General features: G+C 40.8%; 1 protein-coding gene and 1 long non-coding RNA gene across 4 annotated transcripts; one reads left to right on the forward strand and one right to left on the reverse strand.

Annotated features, from left to right (window-relative positions):
• Positions 1 to 1416: 1416 nt before the first annotated feature.
• On the forward strand, positions 1417 to 26308 carry PWP1 (PWP1 homolog, endonuclein). 3 transcript variants are annotated; one of them, XM_023195936.2, is made up of 15 exons: positions 1417 to 1651; positions 4905 to 4963; positions 5070 to 5257; positions 9332 to 9417; positions 9518 to 9614; positions 12688 to 12798; positions 13679 to 13809; positions 15566 to 15627; positions 19133 to 19229; positions 19884 to 19945; positions 20830 to 20941; positions 22572 to 22662; positions 22757 to 22878; positions 24026 to 24131; positions 25259 to 26308. In XM_023195936.2, the coding sequence occupies exons 1-15, from the start codon at positions 1580 to 1582 to the stop codon at positions 25366 to 25368; spliced, it is 1506 nt and encodes a 501-aa protein (XP_023051704.1). In that variant the 5' UTR covers positions 1417 to 1579; the 3' UTR covers positions 25369 to 26308. The 3 variants fall into 3 exon arrangements, with proteins under 3 accessions (XP_023051704.1, XP_023051739.1, XP_023051828.1); XM_023195971.2 differs by having other exon boundaries at positions 4905 to 4960; XM_023196060.2 differs by lacking the exons at positions 1417 to 1651; positions 4905 to 4963 and adding an exon at positions 5656 to 5686 and having other exon boundaries at positions 5167 to 5257.
• On the reverse strand, positions 5475 to 25378 carry LOC116418963. The gene is made up of 3 exons (XR_004229183.1): positions 24205 to 25378; positions 23093 to 23179; positions 5475 to 5676 (listed from the first exon to the last, which is right to left on the reverse strand). It is a non-coding gene; the product is annotated as an uncharacterized LOC116418963 (long non-coding RNA).
• Positions 26309 to 27167: the final 859 nt, after the last annotated feature.

Consider the following 27167-nt stretch of genomic DNA (forward strand, 5'->3'; position numbering starts at 1 on the left):
GTCATACTTTATTGGCCAAAACAGACCTACAACTACCCAGATTCAAGTTGGGGGCGGGGGTGTGCTTTGATGCAGGAATATCAAGATCACATTGCAGATAAACATGTGTGAAGGACTATATTGTTGCAGCCATCCTTGAAACATATTATCTGCCATATGATCTTTCTAAAATGGATTAAAAGCAAAGAAACCACAGAAGAATCATCTTACAGAAACAGAGCGGGGGAGAAGCCTTAATGAACAAATCTGCCTACACAAACAATGAGCAATTTACTCCTGGGACGATCTCTCCTCAGGCTGGGAGATTGCCAAGGGCACTAGGCTGAGTAGAGCTGGTGACAGAACTGGTAGTTGTATCAGCTCCTGTGTGTGTGATGAGTAGGAAAGTATTTGACTATTGGGGATTGTAACTTCATCTTTAAAACAAAGTGTTGTGAGAACCAAGTAAAATATTGTATATAAAGATAAATGTGTTGCAAAAAGGTCCCCGAATAGAGCCCACATGTAGCCACCCCCCGTTTGACAATGCGACTGGGGAAGATCATGTGTACTGCCAGTTTATCCTTGCCACTGTTTCCCCATAGCAGCCACCTTCCTGTTTCTTTTGCTTGCCTCTCTCAGAGGTAGATGCATTGAGGGTAAATGACCAGTACAGTGCCACATAGCCAAGAAAAAGAGATCAAAACCCAGCTTTTTCTGGGATGCTAGTTTGAGATTTTCCATTCTACAGTCATCCAGCCACTCACAAGTTCTAACTGATGACTGATCTTAGCTGAGAAGCGTAACATAAACACAAGGGAGTCACACTGCCTGGGTTCATATCCCAGCTGCACCACTTACTAGCAGTGTGACCTTGGGAAGGATCGCTGTTTTCCCTGTTTTCCCAGGTGTAAAAGGGAAATAGGACCTCCCACAAAGGGGTAAGTAATCACGTGGATATACCGCACTCAAAACAGCGACTTCAACATAAGCAAGCACTTTGTGTTTGCCAATACTAAATCAATACCGCATACTTAGTATATAATTGGTGACCAATGTTTTAAGGTGAGAAAGTAACATTTAGGAACGTAATGGTGGGACCTCCGTGAAACGACAAATTCATTTTGGAGAAAGCTTTAAAAAAACGCAAACCACAAACCTCTGCCATTTGTCAGCTTGAAGTCTACGGAACTGCAAGCAAAATAAAGACTGGTGGAACTTTGCTTCTGACTGACCCCTACAGTCCCAAATATTTTCTTGGCCTTTACAAAGCCCGCAGGCATCGTCACATGCGGTACTGAAAAGCCTTTTCTCGATACTCAACACAGCCCAGCCCAGCCCAGCCCAGCCCAGCCCAGCCCAGCCCACGTGGATTCCTCGTCTGGCTGCTTCCGCTTCCATTCTGTCTCCTGCCATTTCCCATTCGGCGCCTCAAAATGACGACAAAACGAGCGCCAACGTTGCCCGAGTAGGAGCCCGCGCATGCGCTCTGCCCTGGCAGTGGCCCAGTGCGGCGCCCCGAGCGTGTGGCCGCAGCGCGGCAGTGGTCCCGCCGGCTGCGGCCGGGTTTCTAGCCTGACACGCCCTTGACCTAAGGATCATGAACCGCAGCCGTCAGGTGACGTGCGTGGCCTGGGTCCGCTGCGGCGTGGCCAAAGAGACACCAGACAAGGTGAGGCCTGGTCGCTGGGAGACAAGGGGAGCAGCGTCTTTACGGCACTGCGAGTCCGCCCGACTAGGGGAACGTGGACCCAGAACTTGGGGCGTTGGCTGGTGCGACTGGCTGGGGTGAGGGCGGCTTTGCCCCGATTGTCGCGATTAGAGCTGCGGTTCAGAGAGTCTGGTTCTCCTGAGCCTGGGGAGTCAGGGGCCGCGCCTCCTCACTGTTCCCACCCTCAAGCCCAGCCCCATCCCCAAATTCGCAAGCACGTGGACTTAGCAGGCCGGAAAGGGGTAGGCTGCTGTTTTGGTGGGTAATACCCCAAAAGGCTTTTTGACCACACCACAGCTTCACTAGCACCCAAATGCATTTTCAAGCGTAAGTGGGAAGAGAGCATGAAAACTCCACTTTCCACTCCTGTGTTCCGTGTCTGAAGGAGTGAGGATGAGTGTGGTGTAGAAAAACAGGTGTGGAGACTAAGATGTCATGAGGCTGGGAGATGAATTGGGAATTTGGTGCAGTAATCCAGGTGAGACCTTGATGGCGGCAGTGAGGATGAGCGGTAAATGTAACACGTGAAAAACCTACAGGAGTTGAAGACTAAGACTGTAGCAGAGGTGAAGATTACTTAATTCACTCATTCCTGGATACTAAGTGCTTTCTGTAGGCCAGGCATTGTTCAGGGTCCTGGGATAGGCATAAACAAAACAGAAAAAGTCCCTGCGTGTATGGAGTCGACATGTGCACATTTGTCAGTGGGAGTAAGTGCAACCAAACAGTAAAAGGGGTTGATTTGAATGTAATTGACCAAGATAATAATGATGGTGATAGGAATATGATTGGCTTGGACATGGAGTTAACAGGAATGAGGGTTGGGAGTAGTCCCAGTAGTTGTAAATTCCACCTGGGCACGGACTGTGTTTTATTTACCACTGTTTCTCCAGGGTTTGGTTGATGGTAGGCACTCGGTGTATATTTATAGAATAGGGACAGAAAATTATCTCACAAAAAATTGTTGGAGGAAACAGTTATTAAAAAGAGACATAGCCTTTCAAATACTTGAAGACAGTGATTTCCAAGTGAATCTACACATTGACAATCTCACACTTGGGGAGGTTAAAAAAATACTAATGTTTATGTCCCACTCCCAAATATTGTGTTGTAATTAGCCTGGAGTGTAGCCTAAATTATTTAAGATTCCCTAGGTGATTCTAATGTACAGACAAGTCTGGGAACCAATATTTGAAGAGTTTATAGGAAAAAGAGGTTGCATTTATTTTATGAAATCCCAGAACGGAAAACTTGGACCAATTAAGAGAAATTGGACAAGCTAGTTGCGGTGACTCGTGCCCGTAATCCCAGTCATTCAGGAAGCTGAGGTGGGAGGATCGCATGAGCCCAGGAGTTCATAGCTGCAGAGAGCGGTGGCTGTGCCACATCTCTTAAAAATTAAAATTAAAGCCGGGCGTGGTGGCTCACGCCTGTAATCCCAGCACTTTGGAAGGCTGAGGCAGGTGGATCACTTGAGGTCAGGAGTTCCAGACCAGCCTGGCCAACATGGTGAAACCCCATCTCTACTAAAATACAAAAATTAGCCGGGCATGGTGGTGCACGCCTGTAATCTCAGCTACACGGGAGGCTGAGGTGGGAGATTCACTTGAACCCGGGAGGTGGAGGCTGCAGTGAGCCAAGATCACACCACTGCACTCCAGCCTGGGCAACAGAGCAAGACTCCCTCTCAAAAAAAAATTAAAAATAAATAAAAGAAACTGGACAAATAAGCATCTTTTAATCAAGCAACTAATTTCTGGAGCTATCCCACAATGGAATTCTCAAGAGGATGTCCATATTACTAGAGGCATTGTAGTGGAAACTAGGTGATTGATTTATTCGTCAGTCATTAAGCATCACCACTGTTGGCCAGGCACTGAACTACGTGCTGAGATATACAATGGCAAGCCAGTTTCTGTCTTCAGAGAGCTTACAGTTTAGTTGTAATAGGGGTGTTTTTGTTTCTGATACAGAGTCTTGCCCTAAAACCCAGGCTGGAGTGCAGTGGTGCAGTCATGGCTCACTGCAGCCTCAACCTCCTGGGTCCCAAGTAATCCAACCACCTCAGTCTCTTGAAGTGACTACAGGCGTGTACCACCATGCCTGACTAATTTTTTAATTTTTTGTAGAGATGGGGATCTCCCAGTGTTGCCCAGGCTGGTCTCAAACTCCTGGGCTCAAGGAATACTCCCACCTCAGCCTTCCAAAGTGCCGGGATTACAGGCGTGAGGCACTGCACTCAGCCGTGAAAGGGGTGTTTTTAAAAGGTACTGAAGCATTGATTCAGTGAAGTAGAGAGATTGAATTCAGCTTTGAACCTGGTAATATTAGGATAAAGGATATTCAGGTGGGAAGTCTTGTAGGCAGTTGGAGAAATGGAAATGGAATATAAGATTAGAGAGAAGAAAGTTTGGAATAATCAGAGGTGGTGGTTTCAGTCTTGAGAATGAATGAGCTTTGCAAGGACATGAGCCTGATGAGTGACTGTGTGGCAGTGATAACAGGGAAAAGAACAGAGGAATAGGCCAGGCGCGGTGGCTCACGCCTGTAATCCCAGCACTTTGGGAGGCTGAGGTGGGTGGATCACGCGGTGAGGGGTTCGAGACCAGCCTGACCAACATGGTGAGACCCCTGTCTCTACTAAAAATACAAAAATTAGCCGTGCATGGTGGCACACGCCGGTAATTCCAGCTACTCAGGAGGCTGAGGCAGGAGAATTGCTTGAACCTGGGAGGCAGAGGTTGCAGTGAGCCGAGATAGCGCCATTGTACTCCAGCCTGGGTGACACAGTGACACTCTGTCTCAAAAAAAAAACAAAAACAAAAAACAGAAAACAGAGGACTAATTTAAGGGTGGTTTGTTAAGCAATGCCCCCAGGGAAGAGAGGGAGGTGCCCTAGATAGAGTCAGAGATAGCTGGAAGAAAACCAGACGAGTACCTCAGAGCCACTTTACCAAAACCAGTCTTTGGGGTTTTAAGACTGAGAAGTAGAGTAGAATGAGCATGAATTTTGAAGTTTCAGGTGGGGAGGGATCTTAATTGTAAGGATCTATGAAATCTGTATTTTTTTAATGCAGAGTCTGGATGTTTGATTCTTATCTTGATGACATTGCTTGACGTTACGTTTTACATTTGTTTGCAAACTACTTTTTAATTCAAAGAATTCTGATGATTTCCTTACACATATTGTAATGAAATCTTTCCTCTCTTACAGGTAGAGCTGAGTAAAGAAGAAGTAAAACGTCTCATTGCTGAGGCAAAGGAGAAATTGCAGTTAAGTTTAGGACCAGATGAAATCTGCATCTTAAATGATGACCAGGTGGTCTTGTTATTGGAAGGTGCCATTTGGGTGATTCTCTTTTTCTTTCTGTGCTCATAGAGAAGAAGGTGGTGGCAGTGATGAAGAGGAGACAGGCAGTCCTTCAGAAGATGGCATGCAGAGTGCACGCACCCAGGCACGCCCAAGAGAGCCCCTGGAGGATGGTGACCCAGAGGACGACAGGACGCTCGATGAGGATGAGCTGGCTGAGTACGACCTAGATAAATATGATGAGGAAGATGACCCAGGTTAGAGTGTATCCACTTCTACTGGTTTGTAATTATAAGCTTAATATGTTGGATCATGTTTGTGGTGTTCCAAAGCTTTACTCTTAGATTTTATTGTTCTTGATATCAGTAAGATAATCTGGTTGAAGACTTGGGCAGACAGCATGATTCCTAAACTAGTTTAGAAGATTAACTCAATAATCTAAGATACAAATCTAGGATCTAAAAAAAAAGTCCGGTATATTTTATTGCATATATCAGGTTTAATCATTTGTAACCCACTTGTGAGTTTTTGTATGTAGTTACAATGCTATGGTGTGCTTGAACTTATATCCATATACCTTTTCCTCAACTGCAGTCGGTTTTCTCAGAATACAGTAGTGCCCTCTTATCCACGGTTTTGCTTTCTTTGGTTTCAGTTAGCCACAGTCAACTGCAGTCTGAAAATAGGTGAGTAAAGTACAGTTTTTTGAGAGAGATGACTTTCATATAACTTTTATTACAGTATATTATTAAAATTATTTGATTCCTAGGTATGTATAGGAAAAACAATGTATATAAGGTTTGTATACTATCTGTGGTTTTAGACCACCACTAAGTGTTTTGGAATGTATCCCCGTGAATAAGGGGGGACTACTGTGTGCATTTTGAGATGCTGTTTTTGGAGATAATTAGAAAAAGAGACCAGGTGCGGTGACTCACCCCTATAATCCCGGCACTTTGGGAGGCCAAGACGGGTGGATCACTTGAGGTCAGGAGTTCATGACCAACCTGGCCAGCGTGGCGAAACCCTGTCTCTACTAAAAGTACAAAAATTAGTCAGGCGTGGTGGCAGGCCCCTGTAATCCCAGCTACTCAGGAGGCTGAGGCAGGAGTGTCGCTTGAATCTGGGAGGCGGAGGCTGCAGTAAGCTAAGATCACACCACTGCACTCCAGCCTGAGTAACACAGTGAGACTCCATCTCAAAAAGAAAAAGAAAATCATGGGTGGGAAGAGAAAAAGGAAATAGAGCAGGAGACAGATTAGAATTAGAAGTTTGTATAGAAAGCCTTGGGGGGGAATAAAGTGAGCTGAGATGACAACTATGTATATTGCTCTTCTGAGGGAAGTAAGTATAAAGATAAATGGAAAACGGTCTGACAAAAGCTGGGTAAGCTCGCTTTGTTTCTTTTGGAATGTGCTACCCTAAGTGGCACTAACCCCTAATCTTGGGGTTTGAGAAATAGGCATTTGGCACACTGAGCAGGTTAAATAAGTTATTTATTTAACTTGTAATTCCCAGTTAATCTGCATATTTGGGAGCTGAAGGGACTCCTGGACTCCTGATAGCTAGAATCAGCTACTTCGAAATTATAAAATCAAAATATAGATGATCTGAAACAAAAATTAACTCTTAATACAAATGTTATCTGTGACAAAGTAAAATCACAACTACCTGTTAAATTGCAACTACCTGTTAAATTGGTGGTTAAAATACTACATAAGAAAGTCATAGCAGAGCGGAGCATGGTGGCTCATGTCTGTAATCCCAGCTACTTGGGAGGCTAAGGCAGCAGGATCGCTCAAGCCCAGGAGTTCAAGGCTGCAGTCAACTAAGATCACACTGCACTCCATCCTGGACGACAGCAAGACACCATGTCTAAATAATTTAAAAAGTTTTACAGAGTCTTACAGCAATTATAATCAGACACTTAAAAATATCCGTATCTGTTACAGTGTCATTGAAATGCTGAGTAAAATAATAGACTTTTTGTGTGTGAGAGAGACAGAATCTTGCTCTGTTGCCCAGGCTGGAGTGCTGTGGCGTGATCTCGGCTCACTGCAGCCTCCCAATCCCTAGTTCAAGCGATTCTCCTGCCTTAGCCTCCCGAGTGCTGGGATTACAGGCACACACCACCACACCCAACTAATTTTTGTATTTTTAGTAGAGACGGGTTTCACCATGTTAGCCAGGATGGTCTCAATCTCCTGACCTCATGATCTGCCCGCCTTGGCCTGAAAAACTCCAGAGATGGGGAGAGGAAGGGTCGAAAATGACATTGAGGAAATAGTGTTAATTGTTAAAGCAAGGTAATACAAGGTTCATGATGCCCTCTCTACTAATGTTCATTTTTCAAAATTTCTGTAATAGAACATTTTAAAAAAATCAGACACGTATGGGTTGATGGTGAGCACTTCCAGATACCCAATCTGTAGGGTGTCTGGAAGAGCAGTGTGGTTGGAGTGCGTGAAGAATAGGACATGAGACATGGTCTGTGTTGGGCACAGGAAGATCAGTAAACAACGGACATGCAATGAGAAATGAGGAAGTAGGTTCTGGGTGGAGATGGGATTGACCAAAGTCAATTAGCTGTCTTGGCCTGAATGCCCCAGGCGGGGCATGTTTGAGCCCTGTAGATAACATTGTGGAGGTAGAACTGAGCCAAGTAAGAGGAAAATTTAGTGGAATGTGACAAACTATAGGAAGCCTTTAGTGCCAGAGCAGTGTTGAGCTTGACCTGATGTGTGTAATGGTAACAGCCTGGAAAAAGACCCAAAGAAGGGGAAATGCTCGGCAGGTTGATCTGCATGAGTGAAGCACAGAGAAGGTGGATGGGGAGTTGCTGGGAAGTCTGGAAAAAAGACTTACTGGGTCCCAGTAAACTTAGAATACCAGGCTTAGCAATCTGTGTGTTCTCTGTGCGGGAGGAAATCATTAAAGGTTTTTGAACATGGAACACATGATAATTGAACATGCACTTTAGGAAGTTAACTCTGGCAGCAGTGGAGAACAGGTTGGGAGATAGGGGAATCTCTTAGAGGAGCAGAAACTTAAGATAAATTAGGCCAGAAGCAATGAGGGCCTGGCTTGGGGCACTAGGAATGAGGAGGAGGACATGAAAGAAAGGGATTGCAGAGGTAGCTGGGAGTTTTGCATCATCCTTCCAGAATTGATACCTCTAGTTTCCGTCTTCTTATTGGTGGTGTACCTCTTTTCCTTCAGACAAGAAGTAACCCTGATTTCTTCACTCCATCTGAATTGAATTGTCATTTATCCATTTTTCCATCTAGATGTTCATTCCTCATTTTTCCTTGTTCCCTTGGCCATCTGTCCTATGGATTACTATTAACTTCATTTTTCATTATCCACAGTACTTAGAAAGGAATCATTACCTCCATTTACCGGTGGCACACAGCTGGTTAAAGATGGTGCTAAGTTTTGACCACTCTCTGGCTCTAAAGCCTTCATTCTTTTCACTGCATCTTTTCTGTAGATACAGTCCAGTAGAGGATAGTTTTTTCCACTGGACTCTGGGTTATGGGCTCCAACCTTGTTAGGGACAGAGTGCCATGGATATACAGAGAAACAAAGAGCTAACCCAGCCTGGAGAGATGGCATTCAGAATCATCTCTTTCTCATGTAGCAGAAATTGCTTTCTCTGTTGCTTATCACATGTTTAAGACCTATCAATCCTGCCTCCTCAAAGTGGCTTCCTCTAACAATTCAGTGTATCTTCCTTTTCCTGAGTTATCCTTTGTTACCATTGTAGATGTGCCATAAAAGAACAATTTCATTTTCAAGTAAGTTTAGTGGAAAGAGCATACAGTATTTCATTTTTCATATGCTTATAAGGTATATTAGCATATCAGAACATGTGCAGTAGAGTAACCTGGTTAATTTTTTTGAAACTAGTCATTTCTCAATTTTATTTGACCAGGCAACCCTTATTTATTGTGTTGATTTCAGTGTTTTAGGGTCATTTTATTTGCAGGTCCTCAAGGCTGCCTCTCTTTAGCACCTTCAGTCATGAATGCAGGGAGCTAGTAGAGAATCTCAAGAGAGTTCTCATATTTTCTAAAAGGGTCTAATTCCCTAATACAATTCTTTCAATGGAAGATTGTGAATTCCAAGACTGTCTGAAATCCATTCCAAAGGTCAAATACAAATGGCTTTTAAATTCCTGCTTCTTCTTACGTAGTTTCCGTTCCCAACTCTAGATGATCCATAGTTATAAAATAGATGGTTGCATGTAAGTCCAAGAATGGATGTCATAGAAAAAATGTTTTTGTCAAGATGACAATTTTATTATTTTAGTGTGTCAATTTTTCTTACAGATGCTGAGACTCTTGGTGAATCTCTCTTGGGTCTTACAGTCTATGGGAGTAATGATCAAGATCCTTACGTTACTCTGAAAGATACAGTAAATATTTACATTGTTTTTCTAACTATGCTCTTAAGTGTTTGAAAAACCTTACTGGCTCTGTGCTTCTAGCCAATGACATGTTTTTCCTTTCACTTAGGAACAATATGAACGTGAAGATTTCTTGATCAAGCCTAGTGATAATCTCATAGTTTGTGGCCGAGCTGAACAGGACCAGTGCAATTTAGAGGTGCATGGTAAGTGACAAATCCCTAACTAAAAGATTTTCTAAGTGATGGTAAAATAATAAGTGAATTAGTTACTGTTTCATTTTTAGGTGCCAGATCCTATTGTATCTTGTTTAAGTTGGTTACATAGTTAACTTTTACACAGGTGGCCAATTTCTTGGTTATTGTTCTGGACATGTGTAGTCCAGTACATCACTTTGGTATCTGAATTTTCTATGGAAATAAGTCCCCTGGAAATTTTTCATAGGGGTGTCTTTTTTTGTTTTCATATATAAACAGAGTCTCACTGTGTTGCCCAGGCTGCTCTGAACTGGGCTCAAGCAATCCTGCTTTGACCTCCCAAAGTGCTAGGTGCTGTATTACAGGTATGAGCCACCACACCTGGCCTCATAGAGGTTTTTAATCTTTTATTCAAATAGGATTGCCTGTTTTTCACTCATCTCCTACTCCCACTATAAAAAACCTGGAAGTAAAACTATATATGAAAATAGAAGGCCGGGTGCGGTGCCTCACACTTGTAATCCCAGCATTTTGGGAGGCTAAGGCGGGAGGATCGCTTGAGCCCTTGAGTTCTAGGCTACAGTGAGCTATGATTCTGTGTTTGCGCCAGTGTACTCCAGCCTGGGTGACAAAGAAAGACCCCATCTCTTAGGGAGATAAAAATGCATAATACTATTCCTCTGAGTTAATAACTTGCCACCTTGGATATTTACTCCTAATTTATTTTCTGGCTACTTTTTCTTTATGTGGATTATACTGGATAGACAGGTTTTTCTCATGTTTTTTAAATAGTTATTTCAGATATTTCCCCTTTGCAAAACATTTTATTTTCTTCATAATTATTCAACACAAAGGGCCACATTTCTTTTTTGGAACCAAAACATCTTGATCACCTTTCCCACTTCAAGGAATATTTGTACCAAAGCCAGAAGCGAAAGCTTTGCAGTAATCAGAAGTAGGCATGAAAATAGGAATTTTTAAATCATATTTTTAAATGTTGCTATTTTTGATTTAATATTAATTGAATGGCTTGCCTCACTTTGGTATTTTTAATGTAAAATCTGTTTTTTATATGCTAAAAGTGGACTTCCACAATGTCTGAAGCACTCTGCCTACAGATTCTCCCTTTTGTTTTTCATGCCCCTTCCACTGTGCTCATATCCTCAGACAAGTCCATCCTTGCCTGATACTGTCCTCCCCCAGCAGTCTTCAGATCGTCTTGAAACTTTGAAGATTCAAAGAGATTATTAGGCTGATAAGTCCTTTTGTTACAGGAAACACAGTTGCACAGCTTGAAAAAATAAAACCCTTAGGCCTAATGTTTATCGGCATCTTCTAGGTTGCTTCATCACAGCGTCCATTGTTTAGCTTGGATTTCTATAACTCTTCAGAATCTTTAAGGCTGTCCGTGGGAAGCCTGTAGATTAGGCCCATTTTATTCCCATGGCTCATTGTGATCTATTTATGCATAGCAGGCAATTTAATGTGAAGTTATTCTTTCTAACTCTTGGTATCTTTGAACTTTTACATATTTCAAATGAAAACCATTTGTTTACTTTGCTTTTAAGACCAATTCTAATTTCAAAAAATTGAGACCCTATTACAGTTTTTTTTGTCATCATTGATTTTTTTATTCATTCCTATCTGAGAACTTATAGTCATTCCTTTGAACTCAGGATCAAAGAGGAGCTGAGAAAGAAGTTAAAGCTGTTATATTTCCATTTCCTTCTAAGTTAGGTTATTATAGATATACTTTATTATTTGGGTTTGGAAGGAATTTCTAAATTTCCCAGTATGTCTGTGTAAGAATAACTTCAAATTTATATTCTAAAACTGATCCAAATATTGATCTCACGTGGTTAAGAGTGTTTTAAAGTATTATTACCAATTTTATGTAAAATGTAAGCTGAGTATATCGAACATGGTTGAGGTTTTTGTAGGACCACAGTCTAATGATTTTGAACGTGAATTCTCATCATAGGGATGTGATAGAACATTACACAAATCTGCTAATCCCAGGATTGATTCCAGAAGCAGCGATCTGAGGAATTAAAAAAAAAAATCCTTAACTTATTACATATTTACCTCTTTCTTAATAAAAAGCATATGGGGAGGTTCTGATTAGTGGGTTCTGTTTTATCAGTGTTTCAGATTTTAAAAAGACTTCTTAGTCGTTGATTTTACAGTGTTTTTGCTGCTTAACATTACAGCTGTGAATGTTAAGGAGCTGTTAGTCGCCATATTCCAAAAGGATGTTATCGGGAGCTTTGTTTCTATTGTTCATCTTCATAAACCTTTTTTAAAAATATTAAAGAACAGTAATTTTTGATAGGCATTTACATTTCCAAATATGAGTTATTTCTCTCCCGTGCTATTTTTTGTTCTTTTTGGGTTATAAGCAGCTAGACCATTAAAAGATAAAATAAGTACTTCTTGTGGCGACCTTACGAACATTTGTTTTCTGTGAATGACCTAGAAGACAGGACCATTTATCTGACAAGGATGCAGGTGGAGTATCAGATGTCAGTGTTCATTTTCTCCTGTGGGGTATGCCACAAGATGGGACTGTATTAGACATGCAGAATTTTTGCTTAGTCATGATATTGGAATCTTTTTTTTTTTTTTTTTTTTGAGATGGAGTCTCACTCTGTTGCCCAGGCTGGAGTGCAGTGGTGTGATCTCAGCTCACTGCAACCTCCACCTCCTGGGTTCAAGCTGTTCTCCTGCCTCAGCCTCCCTAGTAGCTGGGACTACAGGTGCGTACCACCACACCTAGCTAATTTTTGTATTTTCAGTAGACTTAAATTTTTGCTAATTTTGCTAATTTTTGCTAATTTTGTATTTTAAGTAGAGACGGGGGTTTCATCATGTTGGCCAGACTGGTCTCGAACTCCTGACCTCAAGTGATCTGCCCACCTTGGCCTCCCAAAGTATTGGGATTTCAGGCGTCAGCCACCGTGCCCAGCCTAGAATCTCTTTATAATGGCTCACATACATTTAATAGAATTTGTTTTTTTGAGTGGGATGTGATTTTTGATGACTTGTTCTGATGCATTAAAATCTCTTTTCCCAATCTTTTCAGTTTATAATCAAGAAGAAGACTCTTTTTATGTACACCATGATATACTCTTGTCTGCATATCCTCTGAGTGTGGAATGGCTGAATTTTGATCCTAGCCCAGATGATTCTACTGGTAATTAGAAAACTTAAGGTTGTTCAGTGATTTCCAGTCTTACGTATTTTCTCCTAGCTCCATAAATTATGTATTCTCTTGAATGTTTTCAGAATTGTTGCTGATATTTTCTGAAGTTACTGTTATTTTATGAAGTTAGAGTTCTTAACACACCATCACTTTATTGTTTGGGGTCCATAAATCCCCAGACTTCAGACAGGTAAGGAGGTAGCTGCTCTACTACAGGCTGAAGGACGGGACCTGAAGCCTTTTGGACCGTAGAACTGTAAAGGTCCCATACAGACTCTGTATAAATGGCCTGATGTGTGAGATGTTACCAGCTAGATTTCAGTGGCATAACTTGTTTTAGAAAACATAAGGGAAAACCAAAATGAAGAGGCTTGTCACAAGTAATTAGGTTCTCATGTTAGTCTTTGTAACCACATCTGCACACTATTAGTTGCCCCGGTCCGTACTTTTTAATAAAGGTAAACACTGATTATACTCTCTTACATCTTGTTTGCAAACCTTGTTCACAATTCATGATCTGATCTGATCTTCATCCCCGCAGCACCCCATGAAGGAGGAAGGGAGGAGGGTTATTCTCATTATGTAAGTGAAAACACTGGGGCCAAGAGATTGAGCCTTTCTTACTCAAATTGTGGCCCAAAGACCAGCAGCAGCACAGCATGGTTATCACCTGTGAACTAGTTAGAACTGCCCACCCAGAACCACCTGAAATACAATCTGCATTTGTAATATTCAGATGCTGCATATGCATATAAGTTTGAGAAGCACTGCTCTAAAGCATTTTTCAGTTGATCTACAGTGTAATGTATTTGATTAGAAGTTCTGTATGTCTTTTTTTGTGTAATCATACACGCATCGTTTCCTCCCATAGGAAATTACATTGCTGTAGGAAACATGACCCCTGTTATTGAAGTGTGGGACCTTGATATAGTGGACTCTTTAGAGCCAGTCTTCACACTCGGAAGTAAACTTTCAAAAAAGAAGAAAAAGAAAGGAAAGAAGGTAAAGAAGTTAATAAATATTTAAACTCTAATGTCAGAGATAAGTTTACTCGGGAGTAGGGGTGAAGGGTAAGAACATACACTTTTTCAATCAGGTATTCTTGGTGAGATGGGATAGGTAGTTATGAAATTATTGTAATTTTTAGTTTTGAAAAGCCCATCCAAAGAAAACTTATTTCTGATTGCATAAAACCTCCATTGTCATGTTGTTCTTTCTTACACAAAACTAGTTCAAAGCTAGTATATTAATATGAATAGCTACCATAGATGAAGGACTCTCGGATTATGAGCCTCCTCCAAATACAGTAGCTATTTATACAGATACACTAATCTGTAAAAAAAAAAAATTCTGTTATTGTGTTGAATTCTAATTATCCATGTATTAACTCCTGCAACTTTTAAAACTGTTAGGTTTTATGAGGGTTGGGAGCCATAATGATATTTGTATAATTACAGTACCTAGATTAAGAACTGCTAGGCTGGGCCACGCACATGGCTCACACCTGTAATCCCAGCACTTTAGGAGGCTGAGGTGGGTGGATCACCTGAGGTCAGGAGTTCGAGACCAGCCTGGCCAACATGGTGAAACTCTGTCTCTACTAAAAATACAAAAATTAGCTGGGTGTGGTGGTGTGTGCCTGTAATCCCAGCTACTGGGGAGGCTGAGGCAGGAGAATCACTTGAACCTGGGAGGCAGAGGTTGCAGTGAGCTTAGATCGCACCACTGCACTCCAGCCTGGGTGACAGAGCGAGACTGTCTCAAGGCAAAAAAAGAACTGCTAGGCCAGTCATAGTAGCTCATGCCTATAGTCCCAGCACTTTGGGAGGCCTAGGTGGGAGGAGTGCTCGAGCCCAGGAGGTCGAGGCTGCAGTGAGCCATGATCGTGTGCCACTACACTCCAACCTGGGTGATAGAGCGATATTTTGTCTCTAAAAAAGTAAATTACTATAGTTTCTTCCTTGTTCCCTGTAAAGAAATTTTTTTCTTTCTTTTTTTTTTTAAGAGGTAAGGTCTTGCTCTGTCTCCCAAGACTGGAGTGCAGTGGCACAATTATGATTCACTGCAGCCTCAAACTCCTGGGCTCAAGAGATCCTCCTATTCTCCTACCTCAGCTTCCCAAGTAGCTGAGACTATAGGCTCATGCTGCCATGCCTGGCTAAGTTTTGACTTTTTTGTAAAGGCAGAGTTTTGCTATGTTGGCTGGGCTGGTCTTGAACTCCTGGCCTGAAGCGATGTTCCCACATTAGCTTCCCAAGGTCCTGGGATTACAGTGTGGGCCGCCATGCCCAGCCCCTGTAATGAAATTTATCATGAGTCTCTAACAGGGAGACAAGGTTTTCTTTCTTTTAGTCTTCAAAAGTTTATATAATATCAAAACAATAGGTCGGGTGCAGTAGCTCACACTCCCAACACTTTGGGAGGCTGAGAGTGGATCATGAGGTCAGGAGTTCCAGACCACCCTGGCCAATGTGGCAAAACCCCATCTCCACAAAAAATACAAAAATTAGCTGGGCATGGGGGCGTGTGCCTGTAATCCCAGCTACTTAAGAGGCTAAGGCAGGAAAATTGCTTGAACCCAGGAGGTGGAGGTTGCAGTGAGCTGAGATCATGTAACTGCACTCTAGCCAGGACAACAGAGCGAGACTCCATCTCAAAACAAAACAATCTTAAGGTTTAAAGAATCTTGCAAATTAATATATTCAGTTTTATTACGGGGGTACTTTAATACAAAAAATAATTAAAACAATTATTACAGAGTTCCTCAGCAGAAGGGCATACCGATGCTGTCCTTGACCTTTCATGGAATAAGCTAATCAGGTAAAAAGATATAACATTTGAATGACTGTAAAAGACTGTAGCCATTGTGATCTTACCTCATGCCTACACTCATCTCTTTATTTGTGCCATGGACTTTTGTGTCTGTCTATCTTCCTTTCTTGTAGGATGCTCTGCTTGCAGGCAGGAGCTCTGCCATCTGTTTCTTTGCACCCTCCAGGTCACCTGCCAGCTCATCACTGTGGGTGCTCATTACATGTTTGGTGACCAAGTGCCCTCTCTCCACCACCACTGGGAAAAAACAGGGTGTTTGGCAGTGCCCATGGTGCAATAGGATTGTGTGTCTTCCCAGGAGACATTTTTCTTTGTTTTCACATCTCACCATATACTCTTTTATTCTTTTTTCTTTAAATTATGGCAAAATACATATAACATAAAAGTTAACACTTGTATTAGTCTTTTCATGCTGCTAATATAGACATACTCAAGGCTGGGTAATTTGTAAAGGAAAGAGGTTTAACTGATTCAGTTCCATATGGCTGGGGAGGCCTCACAGTCATGGCGGAAAGCAAATGAGGAACAAAGTCATGTCTGACATAGTGGCAGGCAGGAGAAAGGGCACGTGCAGAGAACTCCTTTATAAAACCGTCAGATCTCATGAGACCCATTCACTATCACGAGAACATCACAGGAAAGACCTGTCCCCATGATTCAATTACCTTCCACCTTGTCCCTCCCACAATACGTGGGAATTATGGGAGCTACAATTCAAGATGAGATTTGGGTGGGGACATAGCCAAATCATATCACCACTTTTACCATTTTTAAGTGTGCAGTCCAGTGGCTTTCAGTACATTCACAGAGTTGTGCAACCATCACCACAATGCATCTCCAGAACATTTTCATCTTTCCACACTGCAGCTCTGCCCTTTAAACACTGACTCCCCATTTCCCCAACCCCCAGCCCTGGCAACCACCACTCCACTTTCTGTCTCCATTAATTTGACTAAGCACCTCATATGAATGGAATCATACAGACTTACTTCTTTGCAACTGGCTTATTTGACTTAATGTCTTCAGGTTCAGTCATGTTCTAATAAGTGTCAGAGTTTCCTTCCTTTTTAAGGCTAAATAACATTCCATTGTATGTAAGGTATGTTACCCGTTCATTTATGTGTGGTCACCTGGATTGCTGCTTCTGCCTTTTGGATACTGTGAATAATGCTGCTGTGAATGTGGGTGTACAAATATTCAAGTACTTGCTTTCAATTATTTTGGGTATGTACCCAGAAGTGTTATTACTGGATATTATGGTGATTCTATTTTTAATTTTCTGAGGAGCCACCATACTGTTTTCCATAGTAGCTGCACCATTTTACATTTTCACCAACAATGCACACAGGGGCTCTAGCATCTCCAACATTTGTTATTTTCTGTTTTTCGTAATAGCAATCCTAATGGGTGTGAAGTCGTATCTCACTGCGGTTTTAATTTGCATTCCCCCCCTTTTTTTTTAAGATGGTGGTCTAACTATGTTGCTAAGGGTGGTCTCAAACTCTTGGGCTCAAGCAATCCCCCCGCCTCATCCTCCCAACTCACTGGGAGTTCAGGGGCTGCCACCACACCTGGCCTAATCTGCTTTTCTTAACGATTAGTGATGTTGAGCATCTTTGTTTTGCACTTATTGGCCATTTGTGTATCTTCTTTGGGAGAAATGTTTTTCAAGTTGTTTGCTTACTTTTTTTGAGACAGAGGTCTCACTCTGTTACCCAGGCTGGAGTGCAGTGGCACAATCATTGCTCACTGTAGTCTTGACTTCCTGGGGCTCAGGTGATCCTCCCACCTCAGCCTCCCAAAGTGCTGGGATAATGGGCATGAGCCACCAAGCCTGGCCTCCCTTTGCCTGTTTTTTGTGTTTGATGTTGAATTTTTGGAGTTCTCAGATATTCTGAATATTAACTCCTACCAAATACATGATTTGCAAATATTTTCTTCTGTGGGTTGTTTTTTCACTTTCTTGGTGCTATCATTTGCAGCACGGGTTTTTCATGTGATGGTGTGTATTTATTTTGTTGTTCATGCTTTTGATGTTGTATCTAAGAAACCATTGCCTAAATCAGGGTCATGAAGGTTTACATGTATGTTTCCTTCTGAGAGTTTTCTAGTATTAGCTTTTACATTGAAGTCCATGATCCATTTTGAGTTTTTTTGTGTGTGTATGGTGTGAGGTAGGGGTCCAACTTCATTCTTTTTCATGAAGATGATTCATTTGTCCCTGAACCATTTGTTTTTGTTTTGTTTTGTTTGAGACAGGGTCTTACTCTGTCACCCAGGCTGGAGTGCAGTGGTGTGATCTCAGCTCACTGCACGCCCCCCACCTCCAGGGTTCAAGTGATTCTCCTGCCTCAGCCTCCTGAGTAGCTGGGATTACGGGTGCATGCCACCATGCCTGGCTAATTTTTGTATTTTTAATAGAGACAGGGTTTCACCATGTAGGCCAGGCTTGTCTCAAACTCCAGACCTCAAGTGATCTGCCTGCCTCTGCCTCGCAAAGTGCTGGGATGATAGGCATGAGCCACTGTGCCCAGCCCCATTTGTTGATAAGACTTTTTTCCCCATTGAACATTTAATTACCTGAGTACCCTTGTCAAAAACCAGTGACTATAAATGTTTATTTCTGGACTGTTAGTTTTAGTCCATTAATCTGTATGTCCTTATGCCAGTAGCACATTGTTGTGATTGCTGTAGATTTTCAGTAAGTTTTGATGCCAGGAAGTATGAGCTTGCCAACTTTGTTCTTTTTTTTCAGTACTATTTTAGCTATTCTAGGTTCCTTGCATTTTAGGAATCAGCTTGTCACTTTTGTTTTATTATTATTAGTCTAATACTAATAGTAGTACATCTTGTTTTGTTTTGAGACAGAGTCTCACTCTGTCGCTCAGGCTGGAGTCCAGTGACATGATCTCGGTTCACTGGGACCTCTGCTTTTTGGGTTCAAGCTATTCTCCTGCCTCAGACTCCTGAGTAACTTGGATTACAGGTGTGCGCACCATGCCTAGCTAATTTTTTGTATTTTTAGAGAAGGGGTTTCACCATGTTGGCCAGGCTGGTCTTGAACTCCTGACCTCAAGTGATCCACATGCCTCAGCCTCCCAAAGTGCTGGGATTACAGGTGTGAGCCACTGTGCCTGGCTGTGAATCAGCTTGTCACTTTATGGAAAAAGAAAGAAAGAAAAAGTCATCAGGGATTTTGAAAGAGATTGGTTGTATCTGTAGATCAGTTTATAGCTCCATCTGTAGATGTAGTATTTCCGTATTAACACTATTAAGTCTTCTATTACATGAACATGGGGTGTCTTTCCACTTCTTTAGATACTCTTGTTTCTTTTCATAATCTTCAGTAGTTTTCATTATGTAAGTCTTTCTTTTGTTAAATTTATTCCTAAGTATTTTATCTTTCTGATGCTATTGTAAATGCAATCTTTTTCTCATATTTAATGCTCCTGACTTTTAAAAGATTACCTGATTGGATTCTTCCCTTTCTCAGAAATGTTTTAGCAAGTGCATCAGCGGACAACACTGTAATTCTGTGGGATATGTCCTTGGGGAAACCAGCAGCTAGCCTCGCTGTACACACAGACAAGGTATGGTGATTTAGTTGATCACAGCGGTTCTTAAAAATCGGACACAAATATTGGCTAAAAATAATCTCAAACATTTATATATGGCTTTGAAAATAATTTTACCTGGCTTGCAGCATGCTTTCACCTGTTATCTCTTAGGATTTTCACAAAGCCCTGTGTGGTAGGTATAATGCCCATCTTAGAGATGAAAAAATGGGTACAGAAAGTTATGGTTACTTTAGTGCCCTGTAACATATTTATAGAGGCTCCTAAAAAAGGATGAGGGCTGTCAGTCACAATGATATTAAAGAATTAACACCCATTACTGCATTATTCCCCAGGGATCTAATGCACATTGTTTTGGGACTTCTGGAGCATGGGGAATTCACCAAATGGGTTTGACTACTTCCCTTTTTTTTCTGAGTATCTTGTAACATTTGAGGGACCTAAGTATTCTGCCAAACAGTTTGGGGAAACTACATTTTCTTTAAGTGCCCGGTCTTTATATGGGAGCATGGTTTTCCCTTTGATTATGTAGTACATTTATGTTTCTTTTGTTTATTTCAAAGGGAAGCATTTATAGAAATACTGTCAAATAGATTCTTACCACATGTTAGGTAATTTTACGAAAAGCAAACAAACAGAGATCTCTGCATTTATGTTTCCTCCCTTTAGGTCCAGACACTGCAGTTTCATCCATTTGAAGCACAGACTCTGATTTCTGGCTCGTATGATAAGTAAGAAAGCACAGCAGGAATGATTGCTGCTCTGTTTTTATCCTCTAGAAGTCATTTTAAAAGTATCACTTGATACCCAGGCAGAATGTATCCCTGAGGCCACCTTTGTGTTTAAATTATTTGCACTACTTATCTTTCCTTTTAACTCTGGTCCTTTCAGGCTACAAGGGAACATGGTTCTGTCATAATAATATAACTGTAGGAACTAGGAACTTCTTTGGCTTTTAGAGGCTGTACTTTGCCTTTATGGGAAGAATTCCCATGTCACATGACAGAGGCCATGGATATAGAGAGATGTGAAGAATTGGGGCCACTGGTCAACTATGGGGTTTCTACCTCATATCAGTGCTCCTTTTTACAGATTGGGTCTATGGGTGGGAGAAACAGATAGTAGAAGCCAAAACCAGCTTTGCAGTCTTTATTTTCATTTCTTACCCTCTTGAAGCGTGGTATGTTTACATTTCTTGTGATTCATGCAGAATTACAAAAGTGCATCCTTAGCTTCCCCCAACACAGTAACCTGCTTGTGGAGAGTAAGTGTGCCTAAGACATGAGTAACCCGGCTCTGAGCTCAACCAGAGAAGGGGAAATTAGAAATCGTCCTGGGCTTTTGGACATAGAGAGGATTCTTGCGAGTGGAAGATTTGACCTGGAGAAGGTCAAAATCACTGTAACATTAGAGTCATCAGTGCCTTCAGGTGTTAAGATCAGAATCCATCAATTACTGAAACTCAGCTCATTTTCTTTCTACTTTATTTAGAACCTTAAAACAGGCTTTAAATGAATCTTGATTTCACAGTGCTATTTTATTACTATTTCATTATAAATGAAACATATAGGTGAATTGAACTCTTAAAACCCTAACTTTGCCTGAATGTGTCTAGGTCAGTGGCTTTGTATGACTGCCGAAGTCCAGATGAAAGCCATCGAATGTGGCGATTCAGTGGGCAGATAGAGAGAGTGACTTGGAATCACTTTTCACCTTGTCATTTTTTGGTAAGAGTATGCATGTTATTGTTTTGCTTTTCTAGGTTACTAATGACTTTTTAAATTCCATAGTAGAGAGAATTATCTGAAAAGCCTTTTCTGTTTTAACAGAATGAAGTATTTGGGTTTAGGGTTGAAAGCATAAGGTTGTTGTTTTGTTTTTTTAATAAGAGAATGGCTCTTATTTTAAAAGTAGTGAACATGTAAATGATTTTGCTGGTTGCCGGCCATTCCAAAGTGTGCCATGTTTTATTTAATGATTTTGATCATTTTATTGTAGTGTTGTTTGAAATACTAAGCATAGTTAGTATTTTTTGTTTTTTTAATGGCTAAATCAGTCCAAAAAGATATTCTTTTATTTAAATCCTCATGCTTAAATGGAGCTGTAGTGATGAGAATGCTAACCTGTTTAATTTATAGCACTATCTCCCAAATAGGAAAAAAAGTATAAGACCTCTCTCTAAATACCCTTATTATCTAAGGAGGACGATGATTTTCCACATAGCATCCAAAGATTCCACTGACATTGCAGTATATGTAAAAAGAAGAGCCCAGCTTTCATCCAGAGGGAAGATTAGTTAAATCTGTTGCCCAGTTTTCCTAAAGTAAATATGTAGTGTGTTGCAAAGGTGGGAAAGAGTTTTTTAAAAACAGCTTTCTCAAAAGATGTGGACAGTTTTAATAAGGTTCCTGAAGTAATGATTCTGAGATACTTAATCTCAATTCTGCACCATTTAGTAGAGGTGCATGCTGTTCCTAGCCAGGCAGCCTGAAGCCAGACTCATTTTACAATGATCAGGAATGAAGTTCCAGTTGTACTTGAATGTTGTGTTGTACTTCGGCTCTCACTCTTCAGGCACAGAAACTTAGAGATTATTTGCTAACAAATGGTCATAGATACTAAAATCCCAAATATTTAGGGAAGTGGGAGGTTAAAGTAGATAAAATGGTTCACCTGCTTCCCTCTCATCTCAAATAAGAGCCAAGCCTTCTCTTCCCTGGCCCAGCCTTCAGACTGCCTCAGCCGTCCTTTCTTTATCCTTTTTTCTTGTACTGGCTGTTGCCCTTGACCTGTATACAGGCTCAGGTTTCTGTCTCCCATTTACAACTCTGTGTCTGTCTCTTCATTCCTTCATTTCTTCTTCCTTTCTTGACAGTGTAACAACCCACTCTAATCTGCCTTTCAGTCCTAAGTTCCTTATCTGATTGAATTTCTCTGCTGCCACACTGGTCAGTTAGACTGTTGGTCATGCCTCGGTTCCTTGACACTCTTCCTTGTCCCTTCTTCCCTCTCTGACCCACTTCTGTGGATGCCTCCTCAGCCTACAACTTGAGTAGCCATGCTCACCAGGCCTCTGTTCACGTGGACGTAACTATGGCCTCTTTGCTTCTGGCTCTCTAGCCCCATTCCAGACCACTCACCACAGCTTCATACTCATATCCAGTAGACATGTCAACTGAATTAGCCCATGTGAGTGCAAACTGAGGTCGTCCAAAAGTAAATGACTTCTGTCCATGTTAATTTTTCATAAGCTCCACCAGTAAGTCATATAGCTGATTTTCACTATGACTTAGACTTTTTACCCATTGTTAGATTTTGTGACGTAGCATGACCTTGCCCATCTTTTACTCTTTCTAGGCCAGTACAGATGACGGCTTTGTGTATAATTTGGATGCACGTTCAGATAAGCCAATTTTTACACTTAATGCACACAATGATGAAATCTCTGGTGAGCAAGAGTAATGCTTCTTTCATTTTTATTAACTTATGATGAAGTAAATCTGTATTTCAGAGTGAGTGTGTCTGAACTAATCTTCCCTTAGGTCTTGATCTTAGCAGTCAAATCAAGGGCTGTCTCGTGACTGCTTCAGCTGACAAATACGTGAAGATCTGGGACATCTTAGGAGATAGGCCAAGTCTAGTTCATTCTAGGGACATGAAAATGGTAAGAATCTCCCTGGGTATCTGTTTTTTATTTATTCTGTTTCTGACCTTGTCTTTCTTCGGAACTTGTGTTGCATGTTTTTCTGTTGGAACCATTGCATTAACTAATATGGATGTGTTGGGGAAGTGAATTTTGAGTTTAGTCAAATTTGGTGGGATTTTATGACTTAGAACACTTAGTGGGGAATTCAGTGACTGGTTCTTTTCCAACTCACCTGATTAACAGTTGCTTGGGAAGACCAAGGACGCTGGGGAGAGGCTTTTCTAGGACACAAGTGAAATGGCCGCTTTTTTTTTTCACCCTGAAATCAAGACCATCCCAAGAAATCTTGAACCTCAGGGCACTGTAGCTATTAGGGTCAGTTTATGTATCTTTATCTCTTTGCATAACTAGTTTTGACTACACTGAAATGAATTACTGTATAGTAGGAAAAATTTAGAAATAACCAGATTCACTCAAGAAACACTGAGCATCTACTGTATGCCAACCAGAGTTATATAAGTTAGACTGCAGACATAATAACACTGCACAGCTGTTCAAAATTGTGTATGAATAAATAAATATATGTAAATATAATGGAAAAACAGGTTACAGAAGCAGTTTTTGTAGTACCATCTCATGCTTATTTTTAAATGCATAATTGCCTAAATGCTTCCATTTAACTCTAGTAGATTATATCCCAGAACATAAACTGGTTATCTCCCTGAGAGATTTTCATATATTTTTCTTGTTCATATTTTCTGTAACAAATATGTATTACCTATTAATAAAAATGTAAAAAAATATTAAAGTTTAAAAATGATTTAAACTGGCATCATTGTCATTGTTTAAAAGGAGAGCTAAAGTTTCTGGAAATACATGACACGTTAGGTTTATTAGGAGACAGAGTGATAATGAAGATGAGCAGCCTGGGTGGTCAGAACATGCATATACCATCGTGGAAGAACCAGCGTGCTCTGCTTGTCTGGCTTCATATTGTTGTAATAGCCCTTCTGACTTGACTCTGAGCTACCTGTGCAGTAGGCTTGAAAGTGATACTCGTAAGTTGGTTTTGAGTAACCATAGGTTCTTAGAAACAAGAGTGAAGATCTAGATATTAGGGCTCTCTGAAGAGATTGAAATCACCATCTTCCTGTTCTCTCTCTAGGGAGTTCTCTTCTGTTCTTCATGTTGCCCTGATTTGCCATTTATTTATGCCTTTGGAGGTCAAAAAGAAGGGCTTCGGGTCTGGGATATAAGCACAGTCTCTTCAGGTAAGGATTTTTAGTTCTCTGCACACCTCCCCCCGCCCCTTTAAAAAAAAAAAAAAAAAAGACAGGGTCTCACTATGTTGCGCAGGCTGGTCTCAAACTCCTGACCTCAAGCGATCCTTGGTCCTCCGCCTTCTGTGTAGCTGGGATTACAGGTGTGAGCCATCATGCTGGCCTCTCCTTTTTCTGAATGAGTTCTATAAGGACCGACACAGAATGTGTGACTCGAATTGTTTCTCAGCATTTTGGCTAAGACCAAGTGCAGAATGTGTGACCTGACTACATCAGGAAGATAGCAAAACTAGTGTAGTCTTCTTAGGAAAGAGACAAGATCAGATGTAATTGGTCATGCTCATATTCACAAATAAGTTTGTCTTCACACTTTAAGTGTACGTCATTTAACAAATACATGTCTTAAAATTGAAAGATATTTGGGGAAAGCTGGAAAGAAATATAGCATGGTCTCAACAAATAGCCCTCTTCCCCACAGTTACCAATGTCAATAAATTCATCCTTTGCTCAACTATAAAATTCTACAAAATCCAACTTTCTGGAAGAGGCCACTCTTCTCCCTTTAGGGGATCCTGGCTGCTTATTTATTACTTTGAGGTAGTCTGGTGCATTCTATAAACACAGAGATAATATATATATATCCCCACTATGTGATTCCTGCATCCTCCCTCCCATGCAAAACAAGGGTCCTGAGATTCTTCTCTGGGTTACTCTGATGTAAGTCCTAAGTTCAAAAAGTTCTGTCCTGGTTATGATCAGAGAAAAGTGAAAGAAAAAGTAGGAAGCAATCAGAAGTAGAATAAGGCTAGGAGAGAGTCACTTACAAGGAATGGGACATCTGTTACCAAGGTGGATCAGACAAATCCAGGACATGGCAAAGAAAGTAAAGTACAAAAATAAATTGGACCGTTTAAAAAAATAATTCACTTCATTCAGAACATTAACTTGGACTTCTGAGTTGGTTACTCACTTTACCATTTATAAAGTACTAAGTATATTTTCATAAAATTTCTGCCCCAGAATAGAGAACCTCATTGCTCAAGTCTGCATTTTAGTGTCTTTGTATATTCTGACTTAATTTCCTGATCTGTTAGTTTAACTGTTTGTTTGTATTTTAGTAAATGAAGCATTTGGAAGACGAGAGAGGCTTGTTCTCGGGAGTGCAAGAAATTCATCTATTAGTGGCCCTTTTGGCAGCAGGAGCTCAGACACACCCATGGAGTCTTAATGAAGATCATCTAATTTCCTGTTTACCTTAACTGGAAATTGTGAAAAGTTGGTCTAAAAATGTTCCATGTGTGGCAGCAACCATACAGAATGACTGAAACACAATTCATTTCTGACTGCCTGACATTCCTTTCTGCAACTGTGGTGGCACCACAAACAGAGCCGGTCTTTGTGCTTGCGCTTCACAATGGATGGTTTGTAAGGCTCTTGTTGCATTTCTTAAAAAAAGAGAGTAATAAAAAGGATTTTTAAAAAGTAATTCCTTAAATATACCGTAATCTGTCACAGTTAATCTAGGTTTGTAAATAAGTAGTAATTTATAGAATTTTTAAAGTGTAAAATCCTGTAATATTAAGGTAAACCTAGGCCTGGAAAGGTTGTCATTTGGCTAAGATTGCACAGGAGGCCACCAACAGAGGCAAGTGCCCGACAGACTCCACTTTCCTTCCTAACTGTTCTCAAATTAATGCTCGTGATTGAGAAATATGCTCAATGCAACTCATAGAGTTTGGTAAGTAAAAGTTACATGCCCCTGTTTTCCTATCATGATATTCGCTGTTATCAAAGACAAGAGGCAGACCATTCATTCATTCTCAAAACACTGAATGCCATTCTGTGCCTAGTGCTATACAAGGCATGGGAGATTCAGTGTGAATAAGTCTTTGCTCTCCACCTAACAAGGGACAATTTTAATTGTAGATTGTCTTAAGCATGAATTTTAGTAGGCATTAAAAATTAGTTTGATAATATGAGACTCAACCCTAATTTGCTAGAAGAATAATCAGTTCCTGAACCTTTGATAATTCCTGTATAATTCATGAATGTGTCTTCAATCATTCTAGTGTTGATACTGTGGAATGTCATTGGTGTGACAACTTGGGTTCACCAAAACACCTCTTTATACAAAGGACAGATGTGTGAATTAAAGAGATTAAAGGATAGAGTATTCTGTTTCTTTCTTTTGATTTGGCTTTTAGGTATCAAAATAAGGCCCAGATCACTAAAAATTAATAACAGAAGGAGTCCTCTAATAGATTCAAACTCAATTAATTCTCTCTCAAATTTGATGTTTTCTTCTATAAATAATAACTCTAAAATAGGCATCTTCCCAGTTATTTCAGTTCTCAGGAAAAGACCCGGTTATGTATAAAAAATAACTTCCACTGCTTTATGTAGTCCTATAGAGCTGCCTAAAATAAGAATTTGTATTTAATAAATACCAAATTTCCAAATGGTAAATGAGGTTGACACCTGTTTCCAACTTGAAAGTGCTAGTGTGATGAATGCTATGCATGGGGTGTTTTCTGAGCCAAAAGAATGTGCCTCTGAAGCAGCTGGTTGGAGCAGATCTGAGCACCAGGGACCAGAAGAGTGCTGGCCGGGACCTGCAGTTACTGCTAAAAGCCAGTGCAGGCAGTGGGTAAGACATCTGAGTAGACAAGCAATAGGGGTAGTCAAGCTGTGGGAACTGGGTAACATGGGGATTAAAATCCAAACCGAGATTATAAATGTAAAAGGAGGCTCCATTGTGTTATACTGACTGAAGAAAGAGTAACCACATCACTTCCTACCATGGGTACGTTTTGCACCTAAGTGTGGGTAGATCTGAGCCCAAAGATGTGTGCCTTAGAATGCCTGTCTGTCATAGAAAGTGGGGAACAACATGTAACATTTTCACCACTGGTAGTTTGTTGGTGACTGGTGTTTTCATTACATAGCACGTGGAAATGCCATGGAGCCAATCGTATTTGTCAAAGTAAAAACCCAATACTATTAAACAATTTTACCCAGATGGCTGGG

The sequence above is a fragment of the Piliocolobus tephrosceles genome, chromosome 10, assembly GCF_002776525.5.
Source record: "Piliocolobus tephrosceles isolate RC106 chromosome 10, ASM277652v3, whole genome shotgun sequence".
Classification (NCBI taxonomy): Eukaryota; Metazoa; Chordata; class Mammalia; order Primates; family Cercopithecidae; genus Piliocolobus; species Piliocolobus tephrosceles.